The sequence below is a fragment of the Sorex araneus genome, chromosome 2 (genome assembly GCF_027595985.1).
Source record: "Sorex araneus isolate mSorAra2 chromosome 2, mSorAra2.pri, whole genome shotgun sequence".
In the NCBI taxonomy this organism is placed as follows: Eukaryota; Metazoa; Chordata; class Mammalia; order Eulipotyphla; family Soricidae; genus Sorex; species Sorex araneus.
In genome coordinates this window covers 364,628,311-364,646,725 of record NC_073303.1, presented here as the reverse complement: position 1 = coordinate 364,646,725, position 18,415 = coordinate 364,628,311, and the positions used below count along the sequence as shown (strand labels likewise).

Sequence of the window (18,415 nt, the reverse complement as noted above, 5' to 3'; positions counted from 1 at the left end):
ACCCTCCCTCGGGCGGGCTCTGCTGGGCGTGAGGGGCGTCCCCCGCCGCGACCTCCCCCCCCCCCCGCCTCGGGGAGCCCCGCCCGCGCCCCCCCTGCTCTCCTGCAGCCCCGCTGCCCCGACACCCGAGAAACGCCCCCGCCTGGCGTTATTCCTCCCCTCCACCCCCCCCCACCCCAGTCCCCACCCCTCATCCCCGCAGGTCTGGGACGGCTCGGGTAGATTTCCGGTGGGAGCCCCGCTACCGGGGTTGCATGGTTCAAGCCGTGAATGCCCTTTGCCAGGGTGGTGGTGGTGGTGGTGGTGACTGAATCTGGAGCCTTTTTTTCGTGTTCTGAAACTTTACAAATTATTATTATTATTATTACTCGTTGAGTTACTGGCTTGGTGGTTTCCGCTCGCCTGTGTACGTGATTGCAGCTGGTTATCCCCGTTTTAATCAGGTGGCCAGAACCCTGGGCTTCACCAAAGATACTTCACTTCCCCCCTCCCCCTTCCCCCCTTTGGGTCACACCCGGCGATGCACAGGGGTCACTCCTGGCTCTGCACTCAGGAATTACACCTGGCGGTGCTCGGGGGACCATATGGGATGCTGGGAACCGAACCTGGGTCAGCCGCCTGCAAGGCAAACGCCCTCCCCGCTGTGCTATCACTCCAGTCCCTAGATTTCACTCTTTTGACTTGTGGGGGGGGGGGTGGGGAGGAGAGGGGCGAAAGAGGAAAGAGGACAGGAGACAGGAATCTTGTAAAACCTGAACTGCCCTTGGTAAGTCTCCTCCGGTGGTAGCGAGCGCTGGAGGAATCCCGGTGTTGGTGTGCGCGGTGCTGCCCTCTGAAAAGTGGACTAGCCGAAAACCCAGATTTTAGCGAGTGTCTTGACTGATCTTCCCTTGAGTGAGACCCTGCTCGGCTCCCAGGGTCGGATGTTACCCCTTGATTTACCCTGTCCTCCCTCCCAGCTCCCTCTTAAGCGCCACTAGCTCGGAGAAAATCTGTAAGCGTTCTCTGTAATCCCATCTGTCATCTGTTTGCTTTTGGTTTTGGACTCACACCTGATGGTGCTCAGGGGCTGTTCTCAGTTCTGGTGGGGGTTGCTCTTGGTGATGCCAGGAGATGAGAATACCAGGGATCAAACTCAGGCCCCTGGTGTTAAAAGCATGTGCTCAGACATGGAGCTTTCTTTCTGTCCCACCCCTCAGCCCCACCCCATCTGTCACTTGTAACTTCTAGTTTTCCTTTTGTCTCTTACATTTCTGATACACCAATCTTGATACCTCATGTAAGTAGATTCATACAGTGTTTGTCCTTGGGCAGAGGAGCTGGTTCACAGGGTTGGAGTTTGTGTGGAAGCCCTAGGTTCCATCCCCGATGCCACAAAAAACTAATACCAAAATGTATCAGAAATAAAAAATTAAATTTGTGTTTCTGTTTTGTATTTCATTTAGTATATGTTGTCTTTTCCCTTTTTTTTTTGGGGGGGGGGTCACACCCGGTGATGCTCAGGGGTTATTCCTGGCTCTGCACTCAGGAATTACTCCTGGCCGTGTTTGGGGGACTATATGGGATGCCAGGGATCGAACGTGGGTCAGGCTTGTGCAAGGCAAATACCCTACCCACTGTATTATCTCTCCGCCAGGTATGTTTTCAAGAACCATTCAGATTAGAGCATACTTTGGAATTTTCTTTCTAAGTCTACGTAGTATTCAACTTTCCAACCGTGTTTTGCTTCCTCATCTATGGATAAGCGTTTCAATTTTACCTGTTGACTACTGTGAATAATACTCCTGTGAACTTTGATGCACAAGAAAGGAAATCCTTTTTTTCCCCGCCCCAAGAAACCTCTTTGAGTGAGTTTCAAGTGTGGGAATCTCTGCTTATAGATCTTTTAGTTGTTTTATAGGGAGTGGAATTGCTGGGTTATAAATTGTGAAAGCATTTAGATTTTAGAGAAACCACCAAACTGTTTCCCACAGCTTGCATTCCCACCACCCATCAATGCATGAGGCTTTTGCTTTGCCCGTCTTCTTGTTAGCACTCTCTATTGGTAGTAGCCATCTGTAAGAGTGAAGTGATAGCCATGGTTTTTCTTGCGTTTCCCTAATGATTAATGATGTGGGCTGGAGCAGTAGGACTTGTGGGCAGGATGCTTGCCTTGCAGGTGGCCAACCCAAGTTGATTCCAGTCACCACAGAGACCACTCCTGAACCTATTTAGGAATGAACTCTGAGCACAAAGCCAGAAATAAGCCTTGAGTATCACCCTTAGGGCCTCAAAATTTAACGTCCACCCTCTCCCCTCCCCCCAAAAAACCTACGTGAAGCATCTTTTCATGTACTTATTGGCCGTTTGTCTATTTTTGGAGTGTGTCTGTTCAAGTTCTTTACCCATTTCTGAATTGGTTTTGTTTGCGTTTTTGTTGTTCGAAAACTCTAAAGAGTTTTGCCGCTCTTTAAAAGAGTTTTTAATGTATTTTGGTATTAATCTCTTCCAGATGCAGTTAACTGTTGAATAGCAGTGGGTCTATACTTTGAGGATCCTCTTAATATGTATGTTCTTTTCAGTAAGAAACTGCTGCCCCTCCATATCCATGGGTTTCAAATTATTTACAGATTCAACCAACCTGAAGTGCAGAACTCATAATTTGAAGGGCCAGCTGCAAAGAAATTGCTTTTGGTGTCCTTCGTTATCTGTATTAGGAAACCAGTTTCCTGAAGGTGTTTAGGGAAGACTGTAGGTATTTTTATTATTATTATTATTATTATTATTTATTTTGGTGGGGGCCAGGGGCACAACCTGCAGTGCTCAGGTTACTCTTGGTTCTGCACTCAGAAATTACTTCTGGCTGTGCTCGGAGGACCATATGGAATGCTGAGGATCAAATCTGGGTTGGCCTCATACACGGCAGGTGCCTTACCCGCTGTGCTGTGGTTTTGCACCGCTCACCCACGCCTTTTTTTTTTTTTTTAAGTTTTTCTATGAGTGCTGGTCTCCATCTTGTTCAGGGTCCACTGTGTATGATTTGGAACCGTTTTCTCCTGTTCTTTGCCTTCTCATTTCTGATGGTATTTTTATAAAATACACTGAGTTAATCAAACCAGGGGTCCTATAAATGCAGGCAAGCTCTCTACCACTAAACTGCATCCTTGACTGCCCTTTGGTGGGGGAGATTTCTGTCAAATTGGTGCATTTCAGGGAATTTTCCCTGGCTCAGTGATCTCTGTGTGGTGCCGGAAATTCAAACTGAGGTGGGTAGGATGCAAGGCAAGAGCCTTAACCCCTGTACTGGATTACTTCTTTGGCCCTTCTCGGTTGTTCGTTTTTGTTTTTGGGTCATATCTGGAGATGCTCAGGGTTTACTCCTGGCTCTGCACTCAGGAATTACTGTTGGCAGTGCTTGGGGGAACCATATGGGGTGCCAGGGATTGAATCTGGGTTGGCTGCATACAAGGCAAATGCCCTACCCACTATACTATGGCTCTGACTCTCCAGTGTTTTTTGTTGTTGTTGTTTTTTAAATTTTTGGGTCACACCCGGTGATGTACAGGGGTTTCTCCTGGCTCTACACTCAGGTATTACTCCTGGTGGTGCTCAGGGGACCATAAGGGATGCTGGAAATCGAACCCGGGTCGACCGTGTGCAAGGCAAACACCCTACCCGCTGTGCTATTGCTCCAGCCCCTCTCCAGTACTTTTTTCAAAACCAGTGAAATAATCGCCATCTTGTATATTTATTTTGTGTAAGTTAATTGACTAGGCACTTTTTGTTCACTCATTGAATTTTTTGTTTATTTTGGCCACACATGGCAATGCTCAAGGGGCTACTAAGGTCACTCTGGGCATTGCTGGGGCACCTGCCCGGCTTGTGGGGCATTCTTTCTCTGGCCCTCATTCAGTTCTTAAAATGATCATTTTACCAGTGAGGAATTAATGGGTTCACAGTGAGGTTAGATAACTTGTTTGAAGTTGTTGCTGGACACATGTTATTTATTTACATATTTGTTGGTTTTGGGGCCACACTGGTGCTAAGGTCCTACTCCTGGTTCTGCTCAGAGATCACTCCTGGCAGTGTTTTGGGGACCATATGCAGTGCCAGGGATCGAAGTGGTGTTGGCAATGTATAAGATAAAATGCCTGAATCCCTGCCTGTACTATATCTGAGGTCCTGAACACGCTATTAGACTGCAAAGTTTTCTCCAGCCTAAGCGGAATGAAAAACGCAGCCACATCTCTGTATTGCACAGAGCCTGGTGTGTTCAGTAAATGTTGCCTTCAGTGACTTAATACAGCTTTGCTGCAAGCTGTTTCAGGATAAAATTCGGTTCACATTCTAATCTTCCTCCTAACTATATAACTGGAATAATAAAATGTGACTACCCATATTGCTCAGAGAATGAAAGAATAATTTACCCCAGTGTGTATGTATACTTATCAAATTTGTATATCCAAGATGTTAGACATCCAGGTACATTTTAATGGTTATAAGCAGTGCCAGCATTGTCTTTAGTGGGTATTATAACTTGAGTGTACTGCTGTGTTAAAAAGATAAACTCAAAATGAATTAAATATTTTTTTTCTTTCCTTATTGTTGAAATGACAGGGTTGGTGATGTGCTTCGCTGTAGTGATGTGATTGTTCTTGCACCCTTGGCGCTTGCTGGGGGTCCCGTTGCAGTGCTTGCATATGTGCTCATTGGGCTTGCTCCCTTTAGTTCTGGTGCTGGCGCACACACATTCTGGTTATAGTGCTTGTTGGGGACAGTTCTGCCTGCGGTCTTGCCTTGCATGTTTTTAGTTATGGTGCTCACTGAGCTTGCACACGTTAGTTGTGATGCTTGCACACACCTGGCTATGCATGCTCTTGCGACTGCACACTATTGGGGTGCTGGGATAATGAACAGCAGAACCTAGACTGTGCTCCTTGGGATTGTGGTGTAGGGGTGAAATATGTTGCCCCAGTGCAACCTCGAGCACTGGGTGTGGAGTTCATGGCCTCATGCTTGTGACTTAGCCACTGAGTCATGCACTGGGTCTGAATGGTTGGTGGGGTAGGTTTGGGCTGCACCCAGTGTGCTTGGACTACTCCTGGCTCAGTGCTCAGGTCTTTCCTAGGGATGCTTGGACCATGCAGTGCTGGGGGTCAAATTAGGTTCAGCTATATGCATCTGACTTATCCCTGTACTATCTCTGTGGCCCTGAATGATTTTGTTTGTTTGTGTGTGTCTTAAACTGATTCAGTTATGGTTTTTTTTTTTCTTTAGTAGTTGATTAGGTGTTACTGGCAAGAAAGTCAGTATAGTCTGGAAAGATAGCTCCGTGTGCTTCCTGTATGCTTTGCATGCAGGAATCCTGGGTTTGATCCTTTTGCACTGCATTATCCCCCAAATACGACTTGTCTCAAAAACCAAACAAAGAAGTCATTGTATATTAGAATGTTGACTTTTAGCTTGTCCAAATGTAGGCATATCTGATCTTACATACTGCACAGTTGCTGATGACTGATGGTAGTTTCCTGTAGTACAAAGATAGCGTACCTCACAGTTCTCAGTGCCCAGGCAGTTATTAGTGAGTTCCATAGCCTTTAGATAAGTAGGGTGTGGTGAGAAAAGAGAAAACCCTGGAGAAAAGAGTGTTCTGTGTTTGTTTTTTTGTAAGATATAAAACTGAATTCTAATATTCATATACAGAAATCTTATAATTTATTGTTTGTTATTGGTTTGCTTTTTAGATCATACCCATACTGAGTCTAGAGGATGTCAGGCCTCTGTACTTGTGGGGTTGTCTCCTAGTGTTTGGGGGACCTTGGGGGCCAGGGTTACTACATGCATAGCCTTGCTGGCAGCCCGTTGAACCATCTCCTGACTTTAATGTGTAGTTTAATAATTTTCAAAGTGATTAATCCAGGTTGTGGATTAAGAATGACAATACCCCAGAATAATCCCTTTTTTATTTATTTTTTCGGCTTTTTGGGTTATACCCAGCAGTGCTCTGGAGTTAACAACTCACTCTGTACTCAGGAATTACTCCTGACTATGCTCGGGGATGCAAGGCAAATGCCCTACCTACTCTACTATCGATCTGCCCACCCAACCCCCCCACTAATCCTCAACTCCCACTGTGCTCCTTTGTATTCTGTTACCAGAGATTAGTTCTGCCTGGATTTGAACATCATACAAATGAGATCAAACAGCATATGATCTGTTTGGATTCCTTTCATGGCATATAAAAATAATCTTTAAATATATTTTGGGGAGTGGGGGAATCTTCGTTGCATTGCTCAGAGGACCCAGGAATTTCTGGTGATATTTGGCCAAATGGTCCTGATAAGTCCTGCTAGGATCTAGAGATGGGAACTGCTTGGACCCTGCAATGCTGGGTACCATCGGGGCCTCCCCAGTGGTGCTCAGTAGCCTTCAGCCACACCCAGAAACACTGGGGGTGCTTGGCATGTGGAGCAGGACTAGAACGAGGGTCCGAGTGTATGCACAGCCTGTGCCTACTAAGCGGAATAGGAGTCACCCCCCCCAGCCCAATATTTTTATAGGCCACACCTAGTGGTGCTCACTGGCTGCTTCTGACTCTGCTTGGGGGGTGCTGTCAGCAATGCTTGGGTCCCTTGTGGTGCCGGGGCAGTCAAACAGGGCCCAGTGAGCGCTCTCTCCAAGAAACCCCTTTCTAAAATAAATAGTGGCCACACTGGGTGTTCAGGTGCTGCCGGAACGTAGGCCCTGTTCACTGCCCAGGTACCACCATGGGGCACACCTGATACTTTTAGGATCAAACGCAGAGCCTCACACATGCTGTCTCTCTGGCCTCATAGAAATAGCTTTAATCTTGGTATTTAGGTTTGAAATGACAAAACATTGACTATGTATGACAATGTTTGAGGGTTTATTTTGAAATAGTAGTTACAAGTTGAGAACTGGGTTTTGTGGTTAAATCCCCAGTTTTGTACTTCATTGTTGATGTCTCTAAAATGAGGAATTGTAAAGTTTAAATGAGGTGACGTTACTTATAGTGTCATGTAAATTGCGTGACATCTTCAGTGCTTAAAGAACATTACCTAGCTATTTTATATTACTAATGGACTGCTTATGATTAGACCTGGCCCTTAGTAAATATAAGGGCCAGAGAGATAGTACAGGGGTTAAGGCACTTGCCTTGCATGTGGCTGGGCCCATCTGAGTCCTGGCGCCTCATGTTCCCAAGTGCTGCTAAGTGGAGCCCAAACCCCAAAATAGATAAAATTATAATTTATCTGCAAGTGGCCTGTTTTAGAGTGAAGTCCCTCTAGATTTTTCAGAAAGCAGCTGCTATTTCTTTATTCATTTGCCATCATACTGTGCTTATACTTGTGCTGTTGCTCAAGGCTGAGTACTGCTGTCACTAATAGGGCAGAACATCAAGTTCACATGGAAGGAGCGATAGCACAGTGGGTAGGGCGTTTGCCTTGCACACGGCCTACCCGGGTTTGATTCCTCCGTCACTTTTGGAGAGCCTGGCAAGCTACCGAGAGTATCCCACCCAGATGGCGGAGCCTGGCAAGCTACCCATGGCATATTCGATATGTCAAAAACAGTAACAAGAAGTCTCACAATGGAGACATTACTGGTGCCCACTCGAGCAAATCGATGAGCAACAGGATGACAGTGATACAGTGATCAAGTTCACAGAGTAGGGCTTAAATTTGCAAAGAAAATCTTACCTAGTAAGAAGAACTTAATTCTTTCAAAGAAAATTGGTCTTGGGTTGCGTTGGCTGTTTTAGTTGTGTGACTTCTCCATTAATTAGAACAGAAGTTCCCAAAGTTATTAGCCTATTGCCCCGCTTTCTGGGAAAAAAAAATTACTCATTGGCCTCCTGGAAATCTACTTTTAAGCAAACAATGTGTGCAGTTACACCCAGGACTATTATTGTTGTCGTGTGTCCCCTCCCCCCTCTCCCCTACATCCCAGTGTCCAATAGGGGACAGTATCACCCGCTTTGGTAAAGGCTGACCTAGGATGTCTGTTTTTGAACAAGTGTCCCTTGTCTAGACTAAGTTCTAGCTGATTAATTTGTTGGCCAGATCAGTTTTAAAGTACTAGTTTTGTGAGTTTGGTTCTTTGTGTGTTGTCAGAAAACTAGAGAATGTTTGCTGTATTACTTCTCTCAAAGTGGTGGTGCTAGGGAGTGAACCCAGACTACCACATCAAAGTGCATTCCAGCCCAGTACTGTTCATTTTTTTTTTTGGGGGGGGGCATGTCACACATGGTCTTGAAGCAGGGCTTATTCCTGGCTCTACTCAGGGTCGCTCTTGGTGTTGCTTGGGGTAACATAGACAGTGCTGTAGATTGAACTAGGTAAAGCTGTGTGCAGTCTTTGCCCTCTGAGTTTTATAAGAAACTTAAAATGGTTCTTATATCAAGCTTTGTAACTTCTCACCTCTGAATGTCAGAATGACTCAGATAATAGTCATTTATAGAGTGCATACTTTACATGTGTGAGGTCCTGGGTTCAATTCTTGGCACTGAGTAGATTGTAGATAATTTGATTAATTTACATAAGAAAATATGCTCCTTTCCTCTTCATTGACTCACCAAATCAAGTTGAGAAGAATTAACTGTATTGAGTTTTCTAATTCATAAGCATAGTATAATCTCCATTTGTTCAGATCTTTAATTTTTCTCAGAACAAAACTAGAAGACTTATTTTTACTTCATTTATTTCTTTTTTTTTTATAAATTTATTTTTTGAATCACTGTGAAAACAGTTACGAAACTTTCGGGTTTAAGTCTCGGTCATACAATGAAACACCCGTTCCTTCACCAGTGCACATTTTCCATCACCAAAACCCTTGGTCTACCCCCAATCCCAAACCCTCTCCCTACCTGTGTGGCAGATGATTTCCACATTACTCTCTCTCCACCTTGATTACATTCAATATTTCGATACCAGACCTGTATTGAAAAAATAGAAACACGCATGCACAAAGGGGTAACGTGTGTGTGTGTGTGTGTGTGTGTGTGTGTGTCTCTCTCTGGCCGCTTGTGTTCAGTGCTCTCAAACCGCTGCATATGGACTGGATCAGGATGGCTCCTCCTTTGTGCTCTGCTTCTGTGTGTGCAGCTGTGCTGTCTTCTGTCTGTCTAGCTCTGTATCTCTAGTCTCTCCTCTGGTCTATTCCGACCTCTCTCTGTCTGTCGTCTCTCCTCTGGTTTCTTCTGATCTCTCTCTCTGGAGCCCTTCTGCTTTAGTCTCTGGAGCCCCACTTGCTCTCACTTCTGACTCTGACTCTTGATTCTCACTTCTGACTCTGACTCTTACTTCTGACTCGCTTTGTGCTCTTTCTTTCCCTTGCTTCTGGCTCCGATGACTCCCTGATTCTCTTTTGCCTTGTGCTCTGCTTTTGTGTCTTCTCCCTTCTGTGTCTTTTCTCCTCTGCTTCTCTCACAGTCTTAGTTTATATATCAATCACATAGAGTGGTGACACAAAGGTGGGTTGAACATTAACATATCAACAAAGAGGGTTTAGGACCACTCCTCCAGGAGATTAACAAAATCTCGTCTAAAGTGATTACTCCAGATTATTAAGAGATCTGCTTAAGGGCGGCATTGCTTTCTTCTTTCCTCAGCTAGTAGTCCACTTAAATAGTTGTAGTAAACCTACTTCTAATATTTCTGTAGAGTCATTCTGTATGAGCACAGTAAGATATATCAAACTTAAAATTTGGTTCTTCCTGAAGACATCTCACTATATATCCCAGACCACAGTCCTCAGATCAAGTTGGTCTTTCTAACCCCAGAAAGTTCCTAGTCTCGTCGTTACTTGTGGATCATGACAGCATTTGTCTATGACCATGCTCTCAACTTATAGTTGAGTATTGTGGCGCTTTGGCTTGGCCCATTTCAATGCCAGGGGTAGCTCACAGCTTGTCCTGGATCTATTCAGTCCCTCCCCTCGTCAGGACCCTCCTTTTGGGGTGTTAGGAACTAAGGGCAACTGAGGGAGAAAGTAGATGCCCAGGAGTGAATATTATTGGAGTCAAATCAACTCCCAAGTTACAGAGCATAATATTAACTGTCTTCCTATGTCCATACAGGAAGGACATTGCTTTAAGGTAAACTAAGTTCCCTGTGGCAAGGCTAAAAGGACAAACCCAATGTTATCCTACACAGACCCACCATTATTTTTTTTTATTTTCCCCCAACACAGATCTGCCGAAAAGGCAACATTAGACAGTTTGTTTTCTATTGCTGATTATTAGTACCATATGATGTCATAGGGAATTCTGAAATTTTAATAATTAAATCTGGAGGGATTTCTGCCGATAGCCGCTGGGTTCTGAGATTCAAGATTCATTCCTGTGTCTCTGGCATCATGGCCTTTAAGCAGCTTAATCAGTTGCTGAGGGACTGTTCCTGGGTGGGGTCTCAATGGGAAGGGGGAAGATAAGGGCTGGCTCCACCCCCATTCCTTGAGGCCCCTTGTGTCTTGTCATTGCTGACCCATACCTGACAGAAGACTTATTTTAAGAATTAATATAAATTTGTAGTTATTTATGTGCATATTACATGCTTGTATGTATGTATAGTGTTTGGGTTACACCCAGAAGTGCTCAAGGCTTCTTCTGGCTTAGTGCTCTCTGTCACTCCTACTGTTGTTTGGGTGGCCATATGTGGTGCTGGGGATCAACAGGTAGATTGAACTGGTATGCAAGACAAGCGCTCTATTCTCTGTACTATTTGTTGTTGTTTTGGGGCCACAGCCAACAATGCTCAAAGGTTACTCTTGGTTCTGAACACAGGGATCATTCCTGACCAGCTTGGGGGACCAGGTGAGATGTTGGAGATTGAACCAGAGTCGTCTATGTGCAAGCACCTTCCCCGTTGTGCTCTTGTTCTGACCCTTGCTCTATACTGCCTCACTCTTTAAATGCACATGTATTTAAATAGCTGGTGTCAAAAGCTAGAATGTCTGAAACCAGGATAATCATAATTTGTTTTATTTTATGTTTGAATTGATGATGATTTTTTTTTTTGAATACAAGTGAGTAGTTTTGGCGTTCTTTTCATCCAGCATCTCTTTTGCCTTCTAGGTGTGGACCGTGTTTAAGGATTGCCCCAGCATTCAATTCTATGAGTAATAAGTATCCACAGGCAGTTTTCTTGGAAGTTGATGTTCATCAGTGTCAGGTAAGGGAAAAAGTCCTTTACAACTTATTTACAAATCAATTTGAAATTCGACATTAGATCATCCTTTATTAACTCATTATCTCTTTGTATGCATTGTACTTGTTCCTTTGAAGACAGGAAAACATGTTGACATGATTATTACAAATATCATTAGGGCTGCATTAGTCAGGAAGGGTAGTCTAATATTAATTGCATCTGCTTTGTTTATATTCATATCCTCATATAAATCTAATATTTCATTCTTAAATTTAATAGTTCACCTGGAAGTTCTGTGTTTTCCTTTGCAATCTGTAATTATATCTTCTGCTACTGAGACATTGGCTGATTAGAAAGCTAAGCCAGATAATTTCTGGTGGTAGTTTTATTTGAATTGATCAATTTGTAATCTTCGTTACAAAGCTGCCTACTCAGCAGAAACTTTAAAGTCTTGATTACTGTTGATTGAGCCCCATGTTGTAGATAGATTGCCCTGATTACTTAGATGGAATGGCTATGTGACAGTTCTGTATTTGCATTTGTAAAAAAGTGGGGGAGATCATGGGGAAAAGTTTGGAAGGCTCTTTATAGTGCTAAAAATTGTATTTCTTTCTCAGGGATTTAAAAAGTTTTGATTTATTTTACTTCTTTAATTTCTTTTTTTTTTTTAAGTCCTTATTTATGACCAAAAGAAAAAAAAAAACCACCTCTGTAGCATTCTTTTTAAGGTGAGAGGGATAGTTTTGGAAGCTTATCTTTTTTATATTTCTTTTTTTTTTTTTTTTTTTTGCTTTTTGGGTCACACCTGGCACTGCACAGGGGTTACCTCCTGGCTTTGCACTCAGGAGTTACTCCTGGTGGTGCTCAGGGGACCATATGGGATGCTGGGAATCTAACCTGGGTCGGCCGCGTGCAAGGCAAACACCCTACTTGCTGTGCTATTGCTCCAGCCCCATCTTTTTTATATTTCTGAATACGAAATGAACTTCAGAATATTTTCTAGTTAGTATCTTGGGAGTGAGTATTGTTAGCCCTATGTTTTTATTGTTCATTCTGTAATGTCACCTGCTGCATGAGTTTGTTCTCTCTAATCACTGAAGAGTATTCCACTGGGCTTTTATTTTTTTTTATTTATTTTGAGGGGCTCTTATTTTTTTTTAGGGGGTGTGGAGGCACACTTGGCGGTGCTCAGGGCTTACTCATGGTGGGCTCAGGGACCCTATGGAATGGAATGCTACAGATAGAACCCAGGTTGACCGCATGCAAGGCAAATGCCTTACCCCTTGTATGATTGCTCTGGCCGCTGGTCCCTTATTTGTATTTTTTAGTTTTTTGAGTTCTATTTTACTTTCATAAAGTTGTTCAAAAAATTCATTATTTTTAATATTCAAACACCAATCTCACCACCATTGCAGCTTCCCGCCACCATATTTTGAATGTTTCTACCCCAAATTCTAAACCATGCCCCCTGAAACAATTAATTTTGTATTGCTTGTTATGAATAATCTGCTAAAAATGGTCTAATAAAGTTTCCTTAGAGCAAAGTGTGTGAAGATTGTTGTATTTCACCCTGGAGCCATTAAGCCCTTGTATAAGAGATTACTAACATGTTGGTTAAACCCAATCAGATGTTGTGTGCTACTCATGGTACATCAGTGGTGTACATTGTGAGAGGTCCAGGAATCCTAAAATTTAGAATAGGATTATATAGCAGATTCACTCATGGGTGAGGCCTATGTTGTTTTCTTCTGGGAGCTTTATTTCTGAGTCTCTGGGTCATAGACGTTGATGAGATTGTATAGCACCAGGGGCATTTTATAGGTGTGGCTGCCAGGCTACTAGTAAATTTGGGAGGTGGGGGGACGAGGTCCTGGGCCCTTATTTTTTTAATTAAAAAAATTGTGATTTGGAGGTTTACAATGCTATCAATAATGGTTTCTCATGCACATTATTCCAGTACCACACCTATCACCTGTGTGATACCCCTTATGCCCCCTCCCTCACCCAAGGACCCACGCTCCTTCCCTCAGAGATGCATTTCCCCACCCCCACCCCCACCCCCAATCACTTATGTGGATCAGTTTTCCCATTGTGTTCCTTTGGCCCTTTCTTGCTGTGTATCTTTAAGTTACAAATAGAGATTATTCTGTATCTGGCCTGTTTCTTCCAAAAGCCTTCACTCAACATGGTATCAGTAGTTACATCCATGTTGCTACAAATTCCCTGATTTTGTTCTTTCTTAGCACTGCATAGTATTCCTTATTTTAAATCTCAGATCTGAACTGCCTTCTTTGGGATAAAATCTGGACTGTTTGGTAGCCACAGCTGCAGTTGTTTATTGAGGATTTGCTTATTATGGCGAGTTCATTTGGGGTGAGTGTTACATAAAAAAGACATAGGGTTTTGAAAATTCAGTATGAAAGGAAAATATAAAATGTCATGAACATTTTATATGGGATTGAAAGTGCATTGATCATATTCACATATTAATATAGATTTCACTCAGTCCCTTTTTTGTAATAATGGAAAATTGTAAATTGCATATTAGAGTTGACATTTGTGTCTCCATTTTAAGAGGTCTGTCATGATTTGTTTTAATTCATAAGATTTATCAAAGATATCTTTATGTAAAATTTGCCTTTTTTTCTTAAATCATTTTTTTTTTTTATATCTTAAATCATTTTTTTCTACCCCTTTAACACTGTAGTTGACAAAGTTGGTCATGAGGCATTTAGTATTCTGTTTTTTTTAATTGAATCACTGTGAGATAGTTACAGAGCTTTCATGTTTGAATTTCAGTCATACAATGATCAAACACTCATCCCTCCACCAGTGCACATTTTCCTGCACCAGAGATAATGTCCCCAGTGTCCCTCTACCCTGCCTCTATGGCAGACAATTTCCCTCTTTCTCTTACTTTTGGGCATTATGGTTTGCAATACAGATACTCAGAGGCCATCATATTCAGTCATTCAATATTCTCACCTCAATTTCAGCATCACTGTAACCTTCGTTTGGAACACAAGTGTCCACATTTTCCCAGCCACCCCTCAAGCCTGCGTCCTTAGCAGACCTGGAATAAAATTAATTTATTTGCTTGTTACCACTACATGGCTAACGGAATTATTAAAAAATACTTCAGTGAAAGAAATATTTGTGAAAATTGTAACACTGTTGTAACATCAGTGTTACAATTTTAACCATGGACACATTAAGTCCTCTTATGAGGGTTTACTAAGCTGTTGTTGCTAGTTGAGGCTTCTGTGTTAATGTTTTGTTACTCAAGCTTTGTTGGCCTCTTTTTTTTTTTTCTTTTTGGGTTTCACCTGGCAATGCACAGGGGTTACTCCTGGCTTTGCACTCAAGAATAACTTCTAACGGTGCTCTGGGGACCATATGGGATGCTGGGGATTGAACCCGGGTCGGCCGCATGCAAGGCAAATGCCCTTCCCTCGATCCAGGCCCAGCTCAGTTGGCTTCTACATGACATTCCCATCCCATCTGGTGTTCTCTTACTGAGATGTTAGCATTGTAGTGTTTGGAGATGTGGCCGTACACTCCAGAAAATCCAGATATTTAACCAGGCAGAGAGCTTCCGTGGTGGTGGTTGTGGGATGCTGGAGCCTCTGGAAGTTCAGAGGTGTGAGGGAAGGTTGCCCGCCCCCACTCTGAGAAGACCCAGAGTTCTCTTTGCTTTTTTTTCTTTTTTAAGAGATGTGTTGACACCTCTTCATGTTTGAGTATACAAGGTGATATGTATATATGTATGTATATATATATATGCTTTGCTATTTCTGTATATTTTTCACAAAAATTTTAAGTTATAAGGAGATGATTTATCAGCCGTTTTCCATTCCGTACTCAGTCTTAGCAATATTCTGGAATCAGAGTAGAATTGAAAATGATAGCAGTTGCAGTGTACCTGGGTTTTTTTGTGGGGTAGAAGGCAGGCTCTGGGCCTCATGCAGGCTAGTCATGCGCTCCCTCCTTTTGAGCAATCCCTAGCCCTGTTGCAGCATATTTGTTGGGAGACTGGAAGCCATTTCTGTAAGAGTATAATCGGGTGAGAATTGCTGTGCAAAGAATATTAGCCTCTTTTTCAGGACTGAGCGTGCTCCTTTTACTTACACCCCCAGTGCATCTTTACATATATTTGATCATTTGACTCTGTATTAAAATATTAACTTTTCCTTGGTTTTCTTACACCCCTAGCTCTAATTTATTTTGGTTTTTACCCTCTTTCCTTCTGGTGTTATGATGACCAGGGGGAATGTACATGCTTTTTTGCTGCATTTGCATACTCAGCTGCAGTACTCACCTAGTGTTGTACTCCACTATTTCTACTGTTGTTCATATTGGTACCTTTGTCACAGTAACAGTGGTAACAGTGGTTTGTATTGACCATTTTGAATGCTGTGTTTAGTACTTCATCTGAGAAGCAGGTTGACTCAGGAGAGCTCTCTGGTGGGTGTAGATTAGTGTTTCCCAACTGGTCCCTAGGATATTCCAAAGGGGCCATGGATGAAAAAATCACAAAAGTGCAGGGGCCATAGCACAAGTGGCCTCTGCACTTGTGGAACAGGGCAACCAGTGGAACAGGGCCCATGGGAAGGAAATGAGTCTAGAAGGGGTCCACGGTCAGAACAAGATGAGGAAAGCTCTTTTATTTTATTTTATTTTTTTTGCTTTTTGGGTCACACCCGGTGATGCTCAGGGGTTACTCCAGGCTTTGCATTCAAGAATCACTCCTGGCGGTGCTCAGGGGACCATGTGGGATGCTGGGAATCAACTTGGGTTGGCCTTGTGCAAAGCAAATGCCCTACCCGCTGTGCTTCTGCTCCCGCCCCGAGAAAAGCTGTTTTAAAGCACTGTTTTGTGTTTGTAGCTAACTGTTGTAGGGCTGACTATTGTAGCTAACTGTATTTAAAATTGATGTAAGTGCAAGATGGATATAAGGGTAATAAAAAATTTTGCACATTATGAATATGCCTGTTTTTACATAAGTAAATTTGATAGAACTATTGTGTTTTCACTCCATGCATCTGATACTTAAGTTTAATTGAAATGTTTAGTAAATAATTAAAAGTTGTTTATTATTAATTCATAATGCCATCTAACTTATTAACTTTCAGGGAACAGCTGCCACCAACAATATTTCGGCCACACCTACGTTTTTGTTTTTTCGGAACAAAGTGAGAATTGATCAGTATCAAGGAGCAGATGCTGTGGGATTAGAAGAGAAAATCAAACAGCATTTAGAAAATGATCCTGGAAGCAATGAGGATGCAGATATTCCAAAAGGCTATGTACGTATGAGAAACCAAGCCCTCCTAGCTAGTAGCATCTGGGCACTATTTGGTTAAATGAGATTGATTTTGTATTAGTTAAACATTCTCAAAAGAGTAAAGGTTGTCAAAATTTAGCTTACTATTGTGGTTTGTCTGTTTATATATTATAACCATGACCCTTCAATATAAGGTAGTCTTCCTAAATTTCTCAAGCTAATTTAATGTTATTTAAAAAAAAAATGCTTTCTGAACTATTTTAAGAGCTATTTATTTATTTTTCTTTTTTTTCAGTGCTGGGGCTTGAAACCAAGGCCTCACACTTGCAAGGAAGATGCTTTATCACTGAGTTACATGTGCCTGCTGTTTTTATTTTTTTGGACTAGGGGCCACTTCCTGCAGTGCTCAGGACCATGGTACTAATCAAGCCTGGGGCTCCTTTGAGCCATATCCTCAGCCACTTAATACTTATTTTTGAGCATCTACTTTATACTTTTTTCTCAGTAGTGAAGAATTGTGCATTGGTAACATGACTTGTAAATTTTGTTTTAGTTTGGTTTTTGGCCATACCTGGCGGTGCTCAGGGATCACTTCTGGTGGTGCTTAGGGGACCGTATTTGGTGCTGGGACTTGAACCGGAGCTGATGATTATTTGACATGTAAAAAATTTCAGTCTTTTTAACACATATACATGTATTTGTGTCCTGAATAAAATAAATGTAGTAAAAATTCAGTGATAGAAATATAAATATGCATCTGATAAGTTAGAATTGTTCTTGTTAAGTAGATGAACTGCATGCTTTCCTAAAAGGAGAGTTTGCCAATCCAGAGAGATAGCTCAGAGGGTTGGATCACATGCTTTGCATGCCGAGGGCCTGGGTTCAGTTCCTGGTGCTGCCTGATGGTGTTGCCACCTGGGCTCCATCTAGGCAGCCATGTGAAGCTGGGAGTTGAGCTGGGGCTTCACACTTGTATGTGCTCTGCAGTGGAACTGTCTCACGGGCCCCTTTGAAGAGTTGGTAGTTTTTGTTTTGCTTTGTTTTTGGTGTGTGTACGGATGTTTGGGTCACACCCAGAGGTGCTCAGGGCTCTTCCTACCTTGTGCTTAGGGGTCTGTATGTAGGGGCAGCCATGTATGTGGTCCGGGCCGTGCAGCCATGTTCAGGCAAGTCTCTTCCTCCTATACTAGTTCTCTGGCTTATGGTTTGTCATTTAAAGTGCCTCATATCAAGAGAACCAAAATCCAAACATTTTATCTAAAGAATTGTTCAAACTTTTTTCAGATGGATTTAATGCCTTTTATTAACAAAGCTGGTTGTGAATGTCTTAATGAGAGTGATGAGCATGGATTTGACAACTGTTTACGAAAAGACCCAACCTTCTTGGAATCTGATTGTGATGAGCAGGTAACTCTATGCTTAAGTTAAGGCTTGTAAGGACCAAATGTAGATCCATACAAGCCTTAATTTATAAGCCTTAATAAACCCACTCATCTCGGCTGTATGTCTCTTTTTCCCAGGTGACCACTTTTTTTCCATTTCTTTGACCAAGCTGACTCACCTTTTTCTTTCTGCCTATACAACTGTGAGGGCCTTAGGGAAAGTGTCTGAACTTTGGTTTGTTCTCTGAAGGTGAGCCTTCACCGATACTAAATTCTTTTGTTTATTCTTTTTTTTTTTTTGCTTTTTGGGTCACACCCAGCAATGCCCAGGGGTTACTCCAGGCTTTGCACTCAGGAATTACTCCTGGCAGTGCTTGGGGGACCATATGGGATGCTGAGGATCGAACCCGGGTCGGCCGCGTGTAAGGCAAATGCCCTACCCGCTGTGCTATCGCTCCAGCCCCTAGACTTTTTTTTTTTTTCCTTCTTTTTGGGTCACACCCGGTGATGCATAGGGATACTCCTGGCTCTGCACTCAGGAATTAATCCTGGCGGTGCTCAGGGGACCGTATGGGATGCTGGGATTCAAACCCGGGTCGGCT

At 42.8% G+C, this 18,415-nt stretch overlaps 1 protein-coding gene across 1 annotated transcript in view; it reads left to right on the top strand.

The window, feature by feature from the left end:
- The window catches only part of TXNL1 (thioredoxin like 1), a 36,528-nt gene that overhangs the window by 506 nt on the left and 17,607 nt on the right, over nt 1–18,415 (top strand). The window contains exons 2-4 of the mRNA XM_055128848.1: nt 11,075–11,171; nt 16,280–16,453; nt 17,716–17,838. Coding sequence (XP_054984823.1) covers nt 11,075–11,171; nt 16,280–16,453; nt 17,716–17,838 — 394 coding nt within the window. The remainder of the gene's footprint in view (nt 1–11,074; nt 11,172–16,279; nt 16,454–17,715; nt 17,839–18,415) is intronic.